We start from the raw sequence: 16,798 nt of genomic DNA, 5'->3' as shown, positions 1-16,798 counted from the left end.
TTTTCTTATTATACAATTTCTCTTTTGAAATTATTTTGATATGTAAAAGGAAGGTGATTTTGTTTGATACTTTGTGTGTTCGACGTGTCATTTACAAGGCTATGGGCATCAAACTTCTAAATGAAAAGTCTTCGAGATTTTACCCACAAACCATTGAATTGTTCAAATTACCTACATCCGCTTCCGCTACAGCCTCTTTCTCGCAAGTCCAACCATGGTGTTAAGTGAGGTAATTTCTCTGCCGATATAAGTGCAACAATTGGTGTCAAAGTCTTAAATTAAAGAATCTGAGTTGTCATACTTTAGCCTTTATATTGAATGCTTCGGTTTGTGTTATATTTGCTGCAAAAATCCTGCTATAAATACTTACATTTTGTCAAATCTGCTATTGACCCGAGTACCGCGTGGAAACAAAAATGGCAGCCTCCATACACAAAACGTGAACATCTAATGCATATGAAGCATTAAGTATAAGGTCTTTGTGTACCTAGATGCGGTGTTTTTGACGGGAAAATTGAGTGACCACATGATATCATTAGACATTTAAATTGCTGCAAACATATTGCAAATATACTAGCATAAGGGAAGTCACTCGTCATGCTCGCGAAGAATGGGACTCCCCAACTCTGGTCATAATCATATTATATTACTTCAGGCCATGCCATTACAACATTGTGATTGGTCGTAGACTTTAACATTGATAAATTGCGTTGTCATGTCAGTAATGCAGTTGTTTAGTTATTGTTTTCGACCCAGTCATACTTGTAAATTTACTTTTAGCATTAGACCGCCAGATTCCGGACATTTTGACAGAGAGGGGCCAAAGTGACCACTTTACCAAAATATGATTTTTTTACGAATTTTTCATTGAAGGATGCTTTTATGGTGTAAACTTGGACAGCATAGGGGATGCATAAAATTTGATTTGTCTGTATCTGTCAAATACAAGTTGGACTGATCAGCAGTCAGATAAAGATTGGTGATATCCATGTCTTAATTTCTTTCTGGGAGCCATGTTTTTGTTCCATTAGAAAAAATAATGACAACTGTTTCAAATTTACAGTGATCTTTAATAGTGCAGGTCCTAGTGATCATGGAGGAGTTTAGATTTCAGATATCAATAAAACAGGTTGGGTGCATATGGGGTAATGATTATGTGTGTTTTATTTCACTTACCCATTTCGGTTATAAAATTGTTACTCAAATGGGTAACTGTTACCCAACCTGTAAAAGGTATAATTTATTGAGTCTGGACAACCCATATTGGCACCCTATATTGTTGTAAAAGATTAAGGATTTTCCAGATCGAAAATTGTTGCATGTGATAAAAGGAAAGTTCATTTACATGGTCTGAGAGTAACTGTTAAAAAGGAACTAAAGTAACATAACCTTACTTTAAATTGTTTTTATTTCTTTTTTGATATTGGGTCATTCTTTTTAACTGTTCCATGTGGAATTCTTTGAATATGCAACATGATTGTTATTAAATCAGCAAATTCTAAGCTTTTATATTTTTGATTGGCTCATTTAAACAAATTAAAGACAAGGAAAATAGATGAGTGATCCTGGCCTATAAACCTGTTACTAATTTAATGTTTTCATCTTTTGCAGTTCCGCTTCGTAGAAATCGGGCGGGTGGCCATATTTGCCTACGGTCCTGATAAGGGAAAACTATGTGTCATTGTAGATATTATTGACCAAAACAGGGTAAGTTAACCCAACATTAAAACACTTGTAATTGTGCATAATTTTCCTTGTTTATGTAAATTTAGGAGTCGTGGGAAAAGACTGAATGTTGCATACTGGTATAGTCACTGTACCGATATATACAGAATTATGTATAGTATGTCCCTTTGTTCAGTTTTGTTATTTAATACCATAGTTTGCCAGAATCATAACTTTCTTGTTATTTAACCTACTTCCACCAAACTAGATGATTTACCTTTGGTAGGTGGAGTGCTTCACATTGATATAGGGTCTTGTGCACTGATATACACAACAAGCTTTAATGGATACTTCATGGCATGAGACAAAGTCTTCCATTATTTCATCTCTGCTGTACTCTTGTTTGAAATTATAACCTGATTCTGTTGATAATAGTATCTGAATTTTCTATCTGTCATAGGCACTAGTAGATGGACCAGGCACAGGTGTCAATAGGAAACAAGTCAACTACAAGGCTCTACAACTCACACAATTTAAGTTAGATATCGGCAGGTCTATGCGCACTGGCAACCTCCTCAAGGTCTGGAATAAAGAAAAAGTGCAGGCCAAATGGGACCAGACAACCTGGGCAAAGAAGATCGTCAACAAAGCTAAAGTAAGTATCCATGCGCGTCACAATTTGCATTCAAAGATCATCTCAAACTTTTCTTTTCATTAAGGAATGTTTCTTTAAAACCTTTCATCAAAGGAATATGATAATGTTAAAATGTGTGTTTACTATTGATTACAGCAAAACTATCTCAGTTTACAATCATAGATCAAATACAACACATAAAATGTTGTCAAGGCCAGTGGTCATATTTTGATTATCAAGTCAATATCATGAAGTATATGGAAAAGTGACCCGTGTTTTTGATCAATGCATTCTTCTTAATCATCTTCTGACAGTATAAACAACAAGAATATTATGTTTCACAAAGCATGGATGATGAACCTGAGTTCTTGATAGGAATTGCCGTCTGAATTTATTGGATGACAAACACCAGTTCTGACATGCAGTGAAATAAATATGAAGAGATGACAAATGTTAACCAGAATGTTTACTTTCAAGCCTTAAAAAAATAATAGAGGCCCAGAGACACCATAGAAAACACTTGTTTCAGCTGGACTTCAATAAGAACATATAGACTTAGCATGTTTTAACAGAGATTGGTTTCTGGATCCCTATTTTATACTTTTCCCTTTTCACAAAAAAAAAAATTGGCATCAGAAATCTAGATTATAATGTATTTCCTGGATTCTTGTGAACCATACTTCTACAATGAAGTCCTGCTGGTGTAGAAGGTTAATTAAGTTTACTGTTACAATATTAAGTTAACCTATTTTCTTGGCTGTAAGTCAATTGGTCTCTTTTATTTAGGGTTTTAAACACGGTGACTCAAACTGTAATATCTTTTTATCACCAACTCTCGAGACCATACCCGACACCTACATGTAGTGTGCATATCTGAAACGCCTGTAATTTGGTAGCAATTGGAATATTTTTTCTCATAAAGCATGAATGATGAACCTGTGTTCTTGATAGGAATTGCCGTCTGAATTTTTTGGATGACAAACACCAGTTCTGACACGCCGTACTGCCTGCTGAAACAATCCTAATGTGTATAATAGTACTTGCTATTAACTTAATGAATAACTCAGTAAGAATTTAAGTTCTTGACTCTTTGGATTTTTGCCTCACAGTGTTTTGCCTCCCTGAAAAATTTGAAAAGATGGCAAGTATGTAATGTTTGCTGGGTTTTAAGAATAAATAGACTTGGCATTTTCAGTAGTAATTGCTTCAAATTCCAAACCATTAGGGAGGATTTATTAGATTAAAACCATGATGACATTGCGTTGGTCTTAAATACACATTGAAACATGTTAGATTCAACAATTGTATTGCATATTTATCAACTCAAAAAAATCTGAAATTGTTCACAATTGAGTTGACTTTTGATTCACAATTCATTTTAAGCTTTAATAAAGTTAAAATAATATTTATATCATATATGCTGTAGCATGGATGATGAACCTGAGTTCTTGATAGGAATTGCCGTCTGAATTTATTGGATGACAAACACCAGTTCTGACTTGCTCTAGGTTGCTGTTGATAACATCTAGATAGAGAATTTACAGCTGTTGGGTGACATTCTTACATATTTTATCATCATATTCTTACTCTTCTGATATTAATTTTAAATAATGTTTTGGTCTCAAATCATTGTGACGGACGTTTTATGACTTGTTAATTCACAATTTCTTGCAGAATTGTATCCACATGAATATATTAAATCATGGAGCATTGTGTTTCTGGAAGCTTCATTATTTGTGTTGACCTTTTACTCTACTTTTGTGTAGAAAGCATGGATGATGAACCTGAGTTCTTGATAGGAATTGCCGTCTGAATTTATTGGATGACAAACACCAGTTCTGACACGCTCTAGGTTGCTGTTGATAACATCTTGATAGAGAATTTACAGCTGTTGGGTGACATTTTTTGCATATTTTATCATTCTTGCTCTTCTGATATTAATTTTAGATAATGTTTTGGTCTCAAATCATTGTGACGGACGTTTTATGACTGTTGCTAATTCACAATTTCTTGCAGTTTTGTATCCACATGAATATATTAAATCATGAAGCATTGTGTTTCTGGATACTTCATTATTTGTATTGACCTTTTACTCTACTTTTGTGTAGAAAGCATGGATGATGAACCTGAGTTCTTGATAGGAATTGCCGTCTGAATTGATTGGATGACAAACACCAGTTCTGACATGCTTTTTCACTTTTCTTGTCTTTTGACAATGCAAGAAGCTTTGTACAGTTTGAATAAATGACAACCTTTTTTATTGCAGAGGAAGACATTGTCAGACTTTGACCGATTCAAGCTTATGAAGGCGAAACAGGCAGTAAGTAACCGAGTAATGTTATTATCCCCCGCTTTCACCGAAATGGGGGATATTTATTTGGGTTTGTCCATCTGTATGTCACACTTCGTTTCCGTGCAATAACTATAGCAAATGTTAACCAAATTTCTTCAAACTTGATAACAGGGAAGTGCCTTAAGTGCTTGGCCAAGTTCAATGACCACTTTCAGTGGACTTTATTTGGCAGAGTTATGGCTCCTTGAATAACGAAAACCGTCATTATCTTCCGTTTCTGTTCATTTACTCTCACAAATATTATCTTATTGTCTTCAAACTTAGTAACAAGGTTCAACGCATTAAGGGCTCGGCCAAGTTTGAAACCCATTTTAATCAGACTCCATTTGGCAGAGTAATGGCCCCTTGATTTACGAAAAACATCATTAACTGCAGTTTCCCCTTAATAACTCTAGCAATATTAGCCACATTCCTTCAAACTTGATGACAATGTTTGGGTTCCTCCGTCTTACCACCCGTCTCGGGCACACTTTGGTTTTTGTGTGATCATTGCTGTAGATATTGTTCAGATGTTTCAACCAAATTCTGTATGCACATCAGACTCATGCTAAGTTTGCCAACCAATGTGATTTGTGCATATTTACGGATAATCAATGAGGTATAGGGTGTTTTTTTCTTCAAGTTTCAAGCTATATATATTATTTCTCAACAGCACGATACTAACATGTTTTAACCTAGCCTCAATAATGTTAACCTACAATATGTCCTGCAAGCGGGGGATATAAATTCCACGAATTTGCTTGTTCAAAGTTACTTCAACTCATTCACCCCTGAAATTTCATCATGAACTATTTCAACCTTTGAAATGGAAGAGTTCAAATGTGTGTTCAGGAGTGAATGAGTTGATACCAAGGAGAACTGCTTATATAGGCATGTTTCAATATGGTAATAAGAATATACACCATATAAAAAGTGTATCCCGAAATATTAAGATTTAATAGATTATTATTATGGTGGAGGCATGAAGAAATAAAAACGAACAGCGTCGTGCCCTATCTCAATAAATTAGAATAGGTCTAGTCTGTTATAATACCATTAAATGATGAACCATATTCTTTATAGTAATTGCTAAAAGAGTTTTTTAAATGAGTTAATTATTTTTCTCTGAATGTTGCATGGCATTAATTTTAGACTAAATACACATGTATGTTGGTTTGTGATATTCTGTTGATTTTGAAACCTCTTTATTCAACAGAGAAACCGCTTGATTACCGTCGAGTGTGGAAAACTGAAGAAGCAGGCCAAGAAAGCACCAGCAAAACCCATGAGGGTCAGGAAGCGCAAGAGTTAAACTTGTGTTGTACTAAGGACTTGTAAATTAAAGATGCTGGTGTAACATCATATCTTGTCTAGTCTTCCATTAAATTAGAAAGTTTTCCGGTGTTTTTTCTAGTCGATCATCCCATTTTCACAAATGTAGGAGACAACATAAAAAGTAAAGGAACTTGTGAGGTTCTAAATTAATGTCATTTACAATTCAAAACTGTTCACTCCAGCGCCTTTCCACCTACTATATAAGAGGCCGATCTTCGGCTACTTCACAATTTGAAAAAAGCCATATGTTTTCACAATGCTGCGAAAAAAATTCACAAATGAAAGACAAAATTCACATAACAAGCAGAAGAGTTGGCTTAGCTTTTTTCAAACGAAAAATGTGCCTGCCTCGGTTACTAATACGAAGATGACATTTGACCTTGGTGACGCCGATGATTCGACAGAGCAAACCTTGTCTGAATCGGCCCATACTATTGACCCTGTTGAGTCAGATCATCCGATTTCTATTTCTAATATTTCTTCGGATCACGCCGAGACTAAGTTCCCAGACTTCTCTAACTACCAAACACCTTGAAGATTTAATGAGAATAAGCTTCAAATTCAGCTATAAACCTTACCCAGATGGAGTACCAGGAAATCATAAATTTATTCAAAAACACTAAAGACAGGCAGATGAATTTAAAATTGAAATATTGAATATGTTTATTAGTTTTATACACTATTTTAATTCAACAGTTCGGCCATAGGCCTTTCTTTGTGATAGTTTCTAAAGATCACAGTCACACACTATGTTGTGTGCATCTTGAAAGTTTAAGAAAACTTTGAAATATACAAAAAAAAATGCTGTTTTTTTGTGAATGTTGACCACTTGACCGTGTATGATTGGTGACTTATAGCCCCTTATTGACCAAAGTTCAGTTTTTCTTCATCATTTTACAATCTTGCGCTTCGGTTTTTTCGCAAAACCAAAAGGCTAGGTAGTCTTCACAATATTGAGATGAAAAGCGCTGCACTCTAAGTAACAATCAGATATGTGTCGGTTCTTGTGATATGTTGGGAATTCTATTTCTTAGAAAATTTACAGAAATGGAATTTGGGGGCGGCGGGGCTGAGAAGACCAGTAGTCCAAGTGTGTCCATTTATTAGTGCACCTATTTAGTTAACCTGAAACATAATAATTATTTTAATTTTAAGTTTTTAGAGTAAAGTGGCAGGGAGTTGCATTTCTCTCTTTCAATCAAAAGTTGAACTAACAGGTAAAATATACAATACACATGTATTCTATCCTTTTTGGGTTTGTCGGGGATTTGGTGTGATTTCTAATAATTTATTCCATTTCTTTCAAGAATTTTCCATTTTTAGGTCACCTGAGCTTTAGCTCAAGTGACCTATTGCTATCCGTTTTCGTCCGTCGTCCGTCGTCCGTTAACATTTTACATTTCAAACTTAAAGTCAAGTTCTGCTGGGCCGATTGAACTGAAAGTTGGTAGGAATGATCGCCTCATGGTCCTGACAAAGTGTTGTTATTTTTCGGGTCGATCAGAAATCCAATATGGCCGCCACGGCCGCCATTTTGAAAACCTATTTCAAACTTAAAGTCAAGTTCTGCTGGACCGATTGAACTGAAAGTTGGTAGGAATGATCGCCTCATGGTCCTGACAAAGTGTTGTTATTTTTCGGGTCGATCAGAAATCCAATATGGCCGCCACGGCCGCCATTTTGAAAACCTATTTCAAACTTAAAGTCAAGTTCTGCTGGACCGATTGAACTGAAAGTTGGTAGGAATGATCGCCTCATGGTCCTGACAAAGTGTTGTTATTTTTCGGGTCGATCAGAAATCCAATATGGCCGCCACGGCCGCCATTTTGAAAACCTATTTCAAACTTAAAGTCAAGTTCTGCTGGACCGATTGAACTGAAAGTTGGTAGGAATGATCGCCTCATGGTCCTGACAAAGTGTTGTTATTTTTCGGGTCGATCAGAAATCCAATATGGCCGCCACGGCCGCCATTTTGAAAACCTATTTCAAACTTAAAGTCAAGTTCTGCTGGACCGATTGAACTGAAAGTTGGTAGGAATGATCGCCTCATGGTCCTGACAAAGTGTTGTTATTTTTCGGGTCGATCAGAAATCCAATATGGCCGCCACGGCCGCCATTTTGAAAACCTATTTCAAACTTAAAGTCAAGTTCTGCTGGACCGATTGAACTGAAAGTTGGTAGGAATGATCGCCTCATGGTCCTGACAAAGTGTTGTTATTTTTCGGGTCGATCAGAAATCCAATATGGCCGCCACGGCCGCCATTTTGAAAACCTATTTCAAACTTAAAGTCAAGTTCTGCTGGACCGATTGAACTGAAAGTTGGTAGGAATGATCGCCTCATGGTCCTGACAAAGTGTTGTTATTTTTCGGGTCAATCAGAAATACAATTTGGCTGCCATGGCCGCTATTTTGCTACTAAGTTCTAATAGGCCGATCTCACTTAAAATTGGTCTAGGAATGATCAGCTCATGGTCCTGACAAAGTTAAGTTAACATTATACTATTTTTTACTCAAATTGGTACATATTTCAACAACAGAAATAAATACTGTTAACTCAGGTGACCGTTTAGGCCCATGGGCCTCTTGTTTAAGGCAGGAGACAACATAAGTAGTAAAGGAACTTGCGAGGTTCTAAATTAGTCATACAATTCAAAACTACACTTAAGTAGGAATCAGATTGGTGTCGGTTCTTGTAATATGTTGGGAATTGATTTCTTAGGAAAAAAACCAATGACAAACATCACTTGCATGTCACAACTCTTATATCCTTGGGCATAAATGTAAGTCCAAAACTGTTAACGGAGTCTAGTAACATGTTTCAAAAGCGATATGCTTTTGTTGCCCTTGTAGGGAAATACAACTTTTTTCTACCAGATAAATCTTGTTAGACGCAGATGATTTGTGGATCAAGAAGAAACAAAGAAACGTGTTGGCATACCGCACTGGCAATAAATTATTACACCGAAACAAAACTAACAGACAACGGGTTGACAGGCCATTGTTGTCATTTAGAACTCTTGGTTTGGCGGGCTAGTTCAATTTCTCTAAGAGAGGCTCCAAATAAGAAAAATATGACTTGGGGAAGGGAGCACTAGAGGACGACACAATGTTTAATCTTTTGGTAATGTGATCAGTTTAATTCCAATCCGATACGATGTTATAAATGAGGTAGGCTATTGAGTAATTGAACATTTGCATTTTACTTCACCCAACAGTTGCACTGCTTGTTTTTATGATTATTCAATAGCAAACAGGCAGACTTGCATGTATTGAAGACTTTCCGTTTCCGTCCGTCCATCCAGTTAAAGTTTAGGTACAAGTTTCTTCAGTGGTGTACAGTTCAGTCAGATCATGGGTTATTGTCCTAATGTTTGGCATGGATGTTCACGGGGGTCTAACAAGGACAATATGGCTTTAATTTGGGAAAACAATTTCTGTTTTTGGGTATTTTGGACGTGTTTGGGACTTACCTTTTTTCGCGCAATTTCTCGGTTAAAGTTTTGGTGCAAGTTTCTTCAGTGGTGTACAGTTCAGTCAGATCATGGGTTGTTGTCCTAATGTTTGGCATGGATGTTCATGTGGGGTCTAACAAGGACAATATGGATTTAATTTGGGGAAAATGGTTTCTATTTTTGGACGTGTTTGGCAATTTCTCGGTGGAAGTTTCTCAAGTTGTGTACAGTTCAGTTAGATCATGTGTTATTGTCCTATTGTTTGGCATGGAGGTTCATGTGGGGTCAACAAGTACAATATAGATTTAATCTAACAAACAAAAAATCATTAGATTGGGTCAGACGGGCGTATTATGCATCCGTTTGCTTACCTCTTGTTTTAAGTATAACATTGATCGTTTTGAAAGGAAATCTTAAAGTTGACGTTTGCTATATGCTGTAAGCATACATTTGTTTATTCGTTGGTTTGAACTGGAGGCGGCACAGTTGCAGGGGGGATGATACAAGAAACTTTTTTCCAAATAAATATAACATGAAAGCATAGCTATTCTAACGACAGAATAAGATCAAACTAGTTGCCAATGATACTTGTGAGCAGTGGTATGACCGGACACAAAGGAGCCAGCACAAGTGTCGCATGGAATCAATTTATAAAATTGTAGTCGTTTTCGCAGGACTATTATAGATCAGAGCAGATACACCTGGCCCAGGAATTGCCGAACTAAGAACAATTTACGTTACCATCCTCTTTCTTTTCGTTGATGTCTCCGAAGGCTGAGAGGACGATGAACACCAATCAAACTAAACTATTTTTGCAAAATTTTCTTCTTGAACTTGTATTTTTAGATGATATTACGACATAAATTTCTTTATTCGTAATTAAGTTATCTCCCTTTATATGTACAAACAGAATCATTAGTGTCATTTGAAATGTTGTGCTAGAGAAAACTTGATCATGGACGGGTCTGACTCTAAACCTTGACCTCATGGAATGTCCACGACCTGTGGTGGGACTAGTGTCGGCTTAAATTCCAGAATTTGTTAAAATTATTTTCGTAGTAGCAGTAAACCCTTAGTGAATATTTTCACAATTACGTTTTTATTTGATCCTTTCTTGCTAACCCGACATGCTTACATTGTTAACAAAAAATGAATCGATTGGTTTTTTTTGTTTTTTTTTAAAAAACATCGTCTACTTTTATTATTTCTTATATATCCAAATTAATCAAGTAAATCTAAAATTAAAGCTAAAATCTCAATGAATCGGAGAAGCAAAATATGAAAAAATAAACGAAAACTGAATATTGTTTATCCAATAATTAAATTATCCACAGAACGACATTCCACTATATTCCGGCACATTTGCCTTAGTCAACTTGACCAATTGTTATTTTAGTACAAGAAAACATTTATTTTTAATCTGATAACAGAATGACTCCTTAGTGAAGCTAACACCATTTATAAGCAATTCTCCTATCATCACTGTAACAGCAAGTGGTTTATTATTCAATGCCAAACAAGACCTTGATAGACTTCACTTTCTTTTCTCGAATTTTGGAGACTGGTGTCATTCAGTATAGTTACAACAGACATAATTCATTAAAGGAATGTAATTATGACGTAACAATTGCATTCCATGTCACCTGGTACATTAAATGACGTCACAATTACTCGTCCTAGTGACGGCGCTGTTTGTTTGGTTTTACTAATTGAAAAGAAAACGTGCCGAAAATTTGAAGATGTCTGAGAATTTATTTGAAGGGAAGATGTCCCTGTATGGGAAGACCGACACCACTCCTGGGGAATTGGCTGGTTTATGGAAAAAAATCTTGCAGGTACGTATTCTATCAATTTAAGACTAAAACAAATCTGAGAAGCTACAGTATGAGGCGCCTTTTTGTTTTTTATTCCGTTTAATTATAGTGTTATCACTGAAATGAAAGACATTAAAACAGCAAAACAATTTAATATAGTGGCGTCTGTTTGAATGAAGTCGAAATATTGGGCACTTTTTAGAAAGGAGTCAAAACAGTGTCGAATGTTTAATTTAGTTTGAAATCTGCGGGTATTGTTGTAGCAACATATACTTGGTTTTTGAATTTTAGAGGAGAGACCGGATAAGTAATCGTCACCTGTCAAACGTAGGAGATGGGTCCCAGGACTGGCCCGGCATCAAACAGTGGTCACGACAAATGATTGATGACAACAAGGATACAGTTTACGGCCCACGTACACGGACTACCGTGGTAAGTCATCTAGGCTCCCTGTCACAATGGAGAGCAACTCACAGGCACTTGAGTTAAGATGAAAAACAATAATTCCAAAAAGACCGAACCTGGTCGGGTCCTTGCTTAATTAGACGTTGTCATTGTTATTCTATTGGCATACCCACTCAAGTGCCCGTGCTATAAGCTCACAGCACACGAACTATAATGGTAAGTGGTCCATCGCCGAAAGTATAGCCCCTCTACAATCCTGCACACGAAACACCGTTGTAAGAATCAATCTACGGTCCGCAACTCGTTTAACCAGGGGCGGGTCCAGGTGAGGGCGTAATGGGCGTACGCCCCCCCCCCCCCTTTTTTTCCAAAAAACAACAAAAACACTATCGTAATCTGCTAATATTGTATTGAATCCTGGCCTAGGACTCTTGAAATGTTAAGTAACGCCTTATACACTAGAATTTGGAATTTCTCGTTATTGGTCCACTGCTGTTAAGATCCATCCAATCATTTCAATATACCATAGACAATTAATGGAGATAATTCGGCATAAAAAATGTCAAACCCTGACACTTTAACTATAAAATATACATGCTCCAAGTCAGGAACCGTTACATTAGTGCAGTTCACAATTATTTTATGTTTTTTAGCCAAAAAAAGGTCCAAAATTTGATTCTACTCCCCCTCTTTTAAATATCCTAGAAACGCCCGTGACACATATTCATATATTGTATACTGACTTTCACATGGGTAAAAAATCCGAGATAATTTCATACATGTATAAAGGGGATACCGCACACATACTATTGGTTATATTTATTGGCAAGCTTCATAAGGTGGGAGAAGAGGGGGTTGGATCAGAAGAAGGGTTGGAGAAGAGACTATAGTTAGGAAGTACTCGACACGAACTGCTGGACATGCATGAATAATTCTTCATTTTCCTCACTCGAATTGTTTTCACTACCAAATAAAAGTTTCGCTAGACTCAGTGGCAAATATTTATGAAGATTTCTGAACATTCGTAGTCGTTGTTCAGTCATCCTCGATATCCAGGGGTAAGGCTCACTTCCGCTCTCGTGAGCGTAACCCCTGGATATCGAGGAGGGGTAAACCCGTGGCAATACGCGCAACTTCTAATTGTATTTTTTTCTAATTTACATGCATCGGCGATAGAGCAACCGTCCCAAACCTCACAACAATATTCCAGAATAGGTAAAATAAAAGTTAGATAAATCCTATTCAATGTTTTACGATTAAGAGGGTATTTTAATTTGCGAAGCATACCTATTTGTTTCTTAACACTGCAAATACTATCATATAAACATTATTAAAAACTAAATTAATGACTAATTCTTCATTGGTATTTGAAATTAGTAATGCTTCCGTTTTCACAGGATTACATTTGACAAGCCAGTTGTCTTCCCATGTTTGATTTTTTTCAGGATCATTATAAGCGGTAGTTTCTAGTTCATTTGCGGAAAAACGTAACAGACTAACAAGGTTGTCGGTAATATCGTTCATATCTAGAAGAAAAAGTAAAGGGCCCAGGACAGAACCCTGCGGTACACCAGCATTAGTTGTTTTGGAATTAGAAGTAGCATTGTGGATAAAAAAAAAAAACAGGGCCGTTTTCGTTTAAACGGTCAAACCGGTCGGACCACAGTTGTTCGTTTATTAAATAAGGTCGAACCTAGTAATCTGAAATATTTAAATATTGGTTAAAATGGCTCAATACCGAAAACTGTATTTTGAAATCCTGTTATGAAAATATGCTGCTAATCAAGGATCCATGGGTCTGTGGAATAAAAGATGAATTGTATCGTTTATGCTTAGGATATATCTGGGACGCACAGAATGGAAACAATTTCACTTTTTTAATTATTAAGGCAAGCTTATTTGACATTTTTAATCAAGAGGGATATAGTTTAACTACAAGTATGTCTAAAGGTATGCTTTACAGATAATTAAACAGTACAATTTTACTACAATCGTATCTAACAAAATCAGTTAATATCTGTTACATGAAAGAACTTGCTCGACTTAGGCTGTCAGCTCACAAATTAAACATTGAATCTGGACGTTATGTTGGCACCGTTAGAACTAATAGATTATACACAAAGTGTAATCTTAATGACATAGAAGACGAGTTTCATTTTGTTTTAGTTTGCACAAGATATACAGATTTTAGACGGAAGTATTTAAAATGTTACTATAGAAATAACCCTAGTGTATATAAGCTTGTGCAATTACTTAATACACAGAATATTAATGAATTATGTAATCGTGGAAAGTATCCGATAGCGGCAAATAAGCGCCGATCAGATATATGACAGTTTGTATGTGTGTATTGTTCATTCTCCTGTGACCAATGTGGCTTTTTGTGCATATGTAAATATCCTGTTTATTATATGTCGCAAGACTTAAAGTTAATAAAGAACTTGAACTTGATGCTGCTTTCAGGCGAGCCTTGACAAATCCCCTGTTGATGGCGATTCCTTACGTAATCAGAAAACCAATTTAATGGATTTCCAGAAATACCATAGCTTTTTTAATTTATGTACAACCATTTCTAAGGTCCAGCACACGAACAACCATTTCTAAGGTCACGCACACCAACCACCATTTCTAAGGTCCAGCACACAGACAACCATTTATATTGTCACGCACACCAACCACTATTTCTAAGGTCCAGCACAAGAACAACCATTTCTAAGGTTCCGCATGTATCGCCATTACTAAGTTCCCGTGCACGAACTGTCGTTTTAACAATCCTATACACGAACCACCGTTTAGTTTAAACTTTCTTTTATTCAAGTATTTCAATTATTTACATATATATGCAATATATATATAAAACATTTTTTGTAACAAAACACAAAATAGGAAATAGAAACAAGTGTCTTAGACACTTATGTAAATCTATCACCTTATGTAAATCTAACTAACCACCGCTTGCACGGTTCAGCACACAAAAATCGCCATTTTCTACGATACATCGCACGAATCACCAGTTCTAAGTTCCCGCATACGGATCGTCATTATAGGCGACTCCATTAACATTTGGCTTTACATCCGATTATATATGTCAAAATGTAAATTTATTCCAGGAAACCGTGCGGGGAGCAATATATTCACATTTATTTTCATAGTAAGGTAATATTTTTTATCCCAAGATGTCCGCATGTGATTGGACATTGAAATAAATGACTTTCTACTTTTATTTATTTTTTGATGGGGAGGTTCCCAAATAAGACATAATATCTTAAAGGGAGATAGTCCGTTATTTCGTCTTGTTAACTAATGAGTATGTAAATCTCATGATCCCTTTTGCAGGCGGATGTGTCGACCAATTACAAGCGTCTGTTCAACACAAATTACGATTACGACAGTAAGATCCACAGAGATGACCGCAAGCCTATGTCTACGATTGGTCAAGCTGTGCATGAAGAGGTAGGTCAAGGTCAATAAAATACAGACAATTTTGGATATGCGAATCATATAATAGTATTAGTTTTCCAGTTGTTATGCACTTTATTTTCCTAATTGACTTTAGACATAGACTACTAGGATCTATACAGTTAAATTACATCCACGATTCTCTAATATATATATATATATATATTTCTAGTATTCGCTTGAAGCAGAGACGTAAAATATATAATACGTCTCTGCTTGAAGTAACGAAGCCGTCAAAAATGGTTTTGTGAGAATGTCATACTGACATTAATTTCCTTTTTACTGAAATGTCTAAACCGAACATTGAGAATAGACGTATTATTTATTGCAAAGAAATATGCAAAATGCTATTTTAATAGGATCTACGTTAAATATGTACTGATTGTGTGACGTGCATGTATATCCTTGACGATGATAACACCGGAAGTGTAAAGGATATGGCCGTCTTTGTTTCCAGGAAACTCGTCGGACTGTTCCGTTGCTGACTTCGTCCCAGTACGGAAACCGTGTGTACAAACCATTGGAGAACTTCAGCCGTACGCACGTGTGCATCGAACACGTTCAGAAAGGCTTCTACCACAAACGGGGAACAGGATTACCTCCCTTGGACCCATAGACGCGATAATCTCGTTGATAATCCAAATATATCGTATGATAGGAAGTGAAATAAATACCTAAATTAACGTTTTTTCAACGTTGTGTCATATCTCAATCTTACATAACCAGTATATTATATGAATGAAATTCCTTAGCTACGACACAGAAGTATTCCTATGTGATTTTTAGCTAAAACTGTTTCCAATTTTCACTAAAATGGTTTTAGTTGTCGTGAATATTACGTTTATTGTCAATACTTTTATCCTTTTGTCAATATCTTCCTGTTGATTTAACACTAGTTTTATTTGTCATACGGACTTGGACTTGCACACCTGTTTAGAAGGCAGGCACTGGTGATTTTTTACGTTACGGAGTCTTATAAAGAAATATATTGTCGATATCAAGTGCTACTGATATTCTCCCTGACATACCGTTTGATGTAAATATCGATTGCTTAGTTTCCCTATTATGGTGTTGACTTACACTACTATAAAATACCATAACCTTATTTACACAAAAAACACATCCAATAAATCAACATGTAAACATGTTTTAGTTAAAGCATTTTTTCGAAGATCATAAAATTGAAAAAAATGGGTTTCAGAAACATGCCAACTGTTATGTATGTCCGCCTAGTGATTGTTACAGGTAAATATTACGGAAAATTAAACAAAAACAATTTATAAGAGAAGAAATTACATAAATTATCAATTATAAGCCTAATAATACAGTGTGAACATGGTATAAATGATAATATATAAGATTCTATATCTAGTTTTAAGAAGAATGTTTAATGTTTCAACATATGGTCCGACTGATGATCACTTACATAGGTGGGACAAGACACCGCGTTACTTGGTCCGACTGATGATCACTTACATAGGCGGGACTAGACACCCCGTTACATGGTCCGACTGATGATCTCTTACTTAGGTGGGACTAGACACCGCGTTACATGGGGCGGCTGATGATCACTTACATAGGTGGGACTCGACACCGCGTTACCTGGTCCGACTGATGATCACTTACATAGGTGAGACTAGACACCGCGTTACATGGTCCGAGTGATGATCACTTACATAGGTGGGACTAGATACCCCGTTA

At 36.1% G+C, this 16,798-nt stretch overlaps 2 protein-coding genes across 2 annotated transcripts; both read left to right on the top strand.

Moving 5' to 3' along the window:
• Positions 1–125: 125 nt before the first annotated feature.
• LOC110453610 (60S ribosomal protein L14-like) lies at positions 126–5,993 on the top strand. Its single transcript, XM_021502625.1, has 5 exons — positions 126–229; positions 1,612–1,707; positions 2,126–2,320; positions 4,566–4,619; positions 5,848–5,993. The coding sequence occupies exons 1-5, from the start codon at positions 215–217 to the stop codon at positions 5,941–5,943; spliced, it is 456 nt and encodes a 151-aa protein (XP_021358300.1). The 5' UTR covers positions 126–214; the 3' UTR covers positions 5,944–5,993.
• Positions 5,994–9,517: 3,524 nt separating this feature from the next.
• Positions 9,518–15,930, top strand: LOC110453645 (uncharacterized protein C5orf49-like). Its single transcript, XM_021502684.1, has 4 exons — positions 9,518–11,254; positions 11,525–11,665; positions 14,975–15,091; positions 15,555–15,930. The coding sequence occupies exons 1-4, from the start codon at positions 11,159–11,161 to the stop codon at positions 15,711–15,713; spliced, it is 513 nt and encodes a 170-aa protein (XP_021358359.1). The 5' UTR covers positions 9,518–11,158; the 3' UTR covers positions 15,714–15,930.
• Positions 15,931–16,798: the final 868 nt, after the last annotated feature.

This window comes from Mizuhopecten yessoensis, unplaced genomic scaffold (assembly GCF_002113885.1).
Source record: "Mizuhopecten yessoensis strain PY_sf001 unplaced genomic scaffold, ASM211388v2 scaffold7473, whole genome shotgun sequence".
Lineage (NCBI taxonomy): Eukaryota > Metazoa > Mollusca > Bivalvia > Pectinida > Pectinidae > Mizuhopecten > Mizuhopecten yessoensis.
The sequence above is the reverse complement of the archived record's forward strand: the minus strand, read 5'-3'. Positions and strand labels throughout refer to the sequence as shown.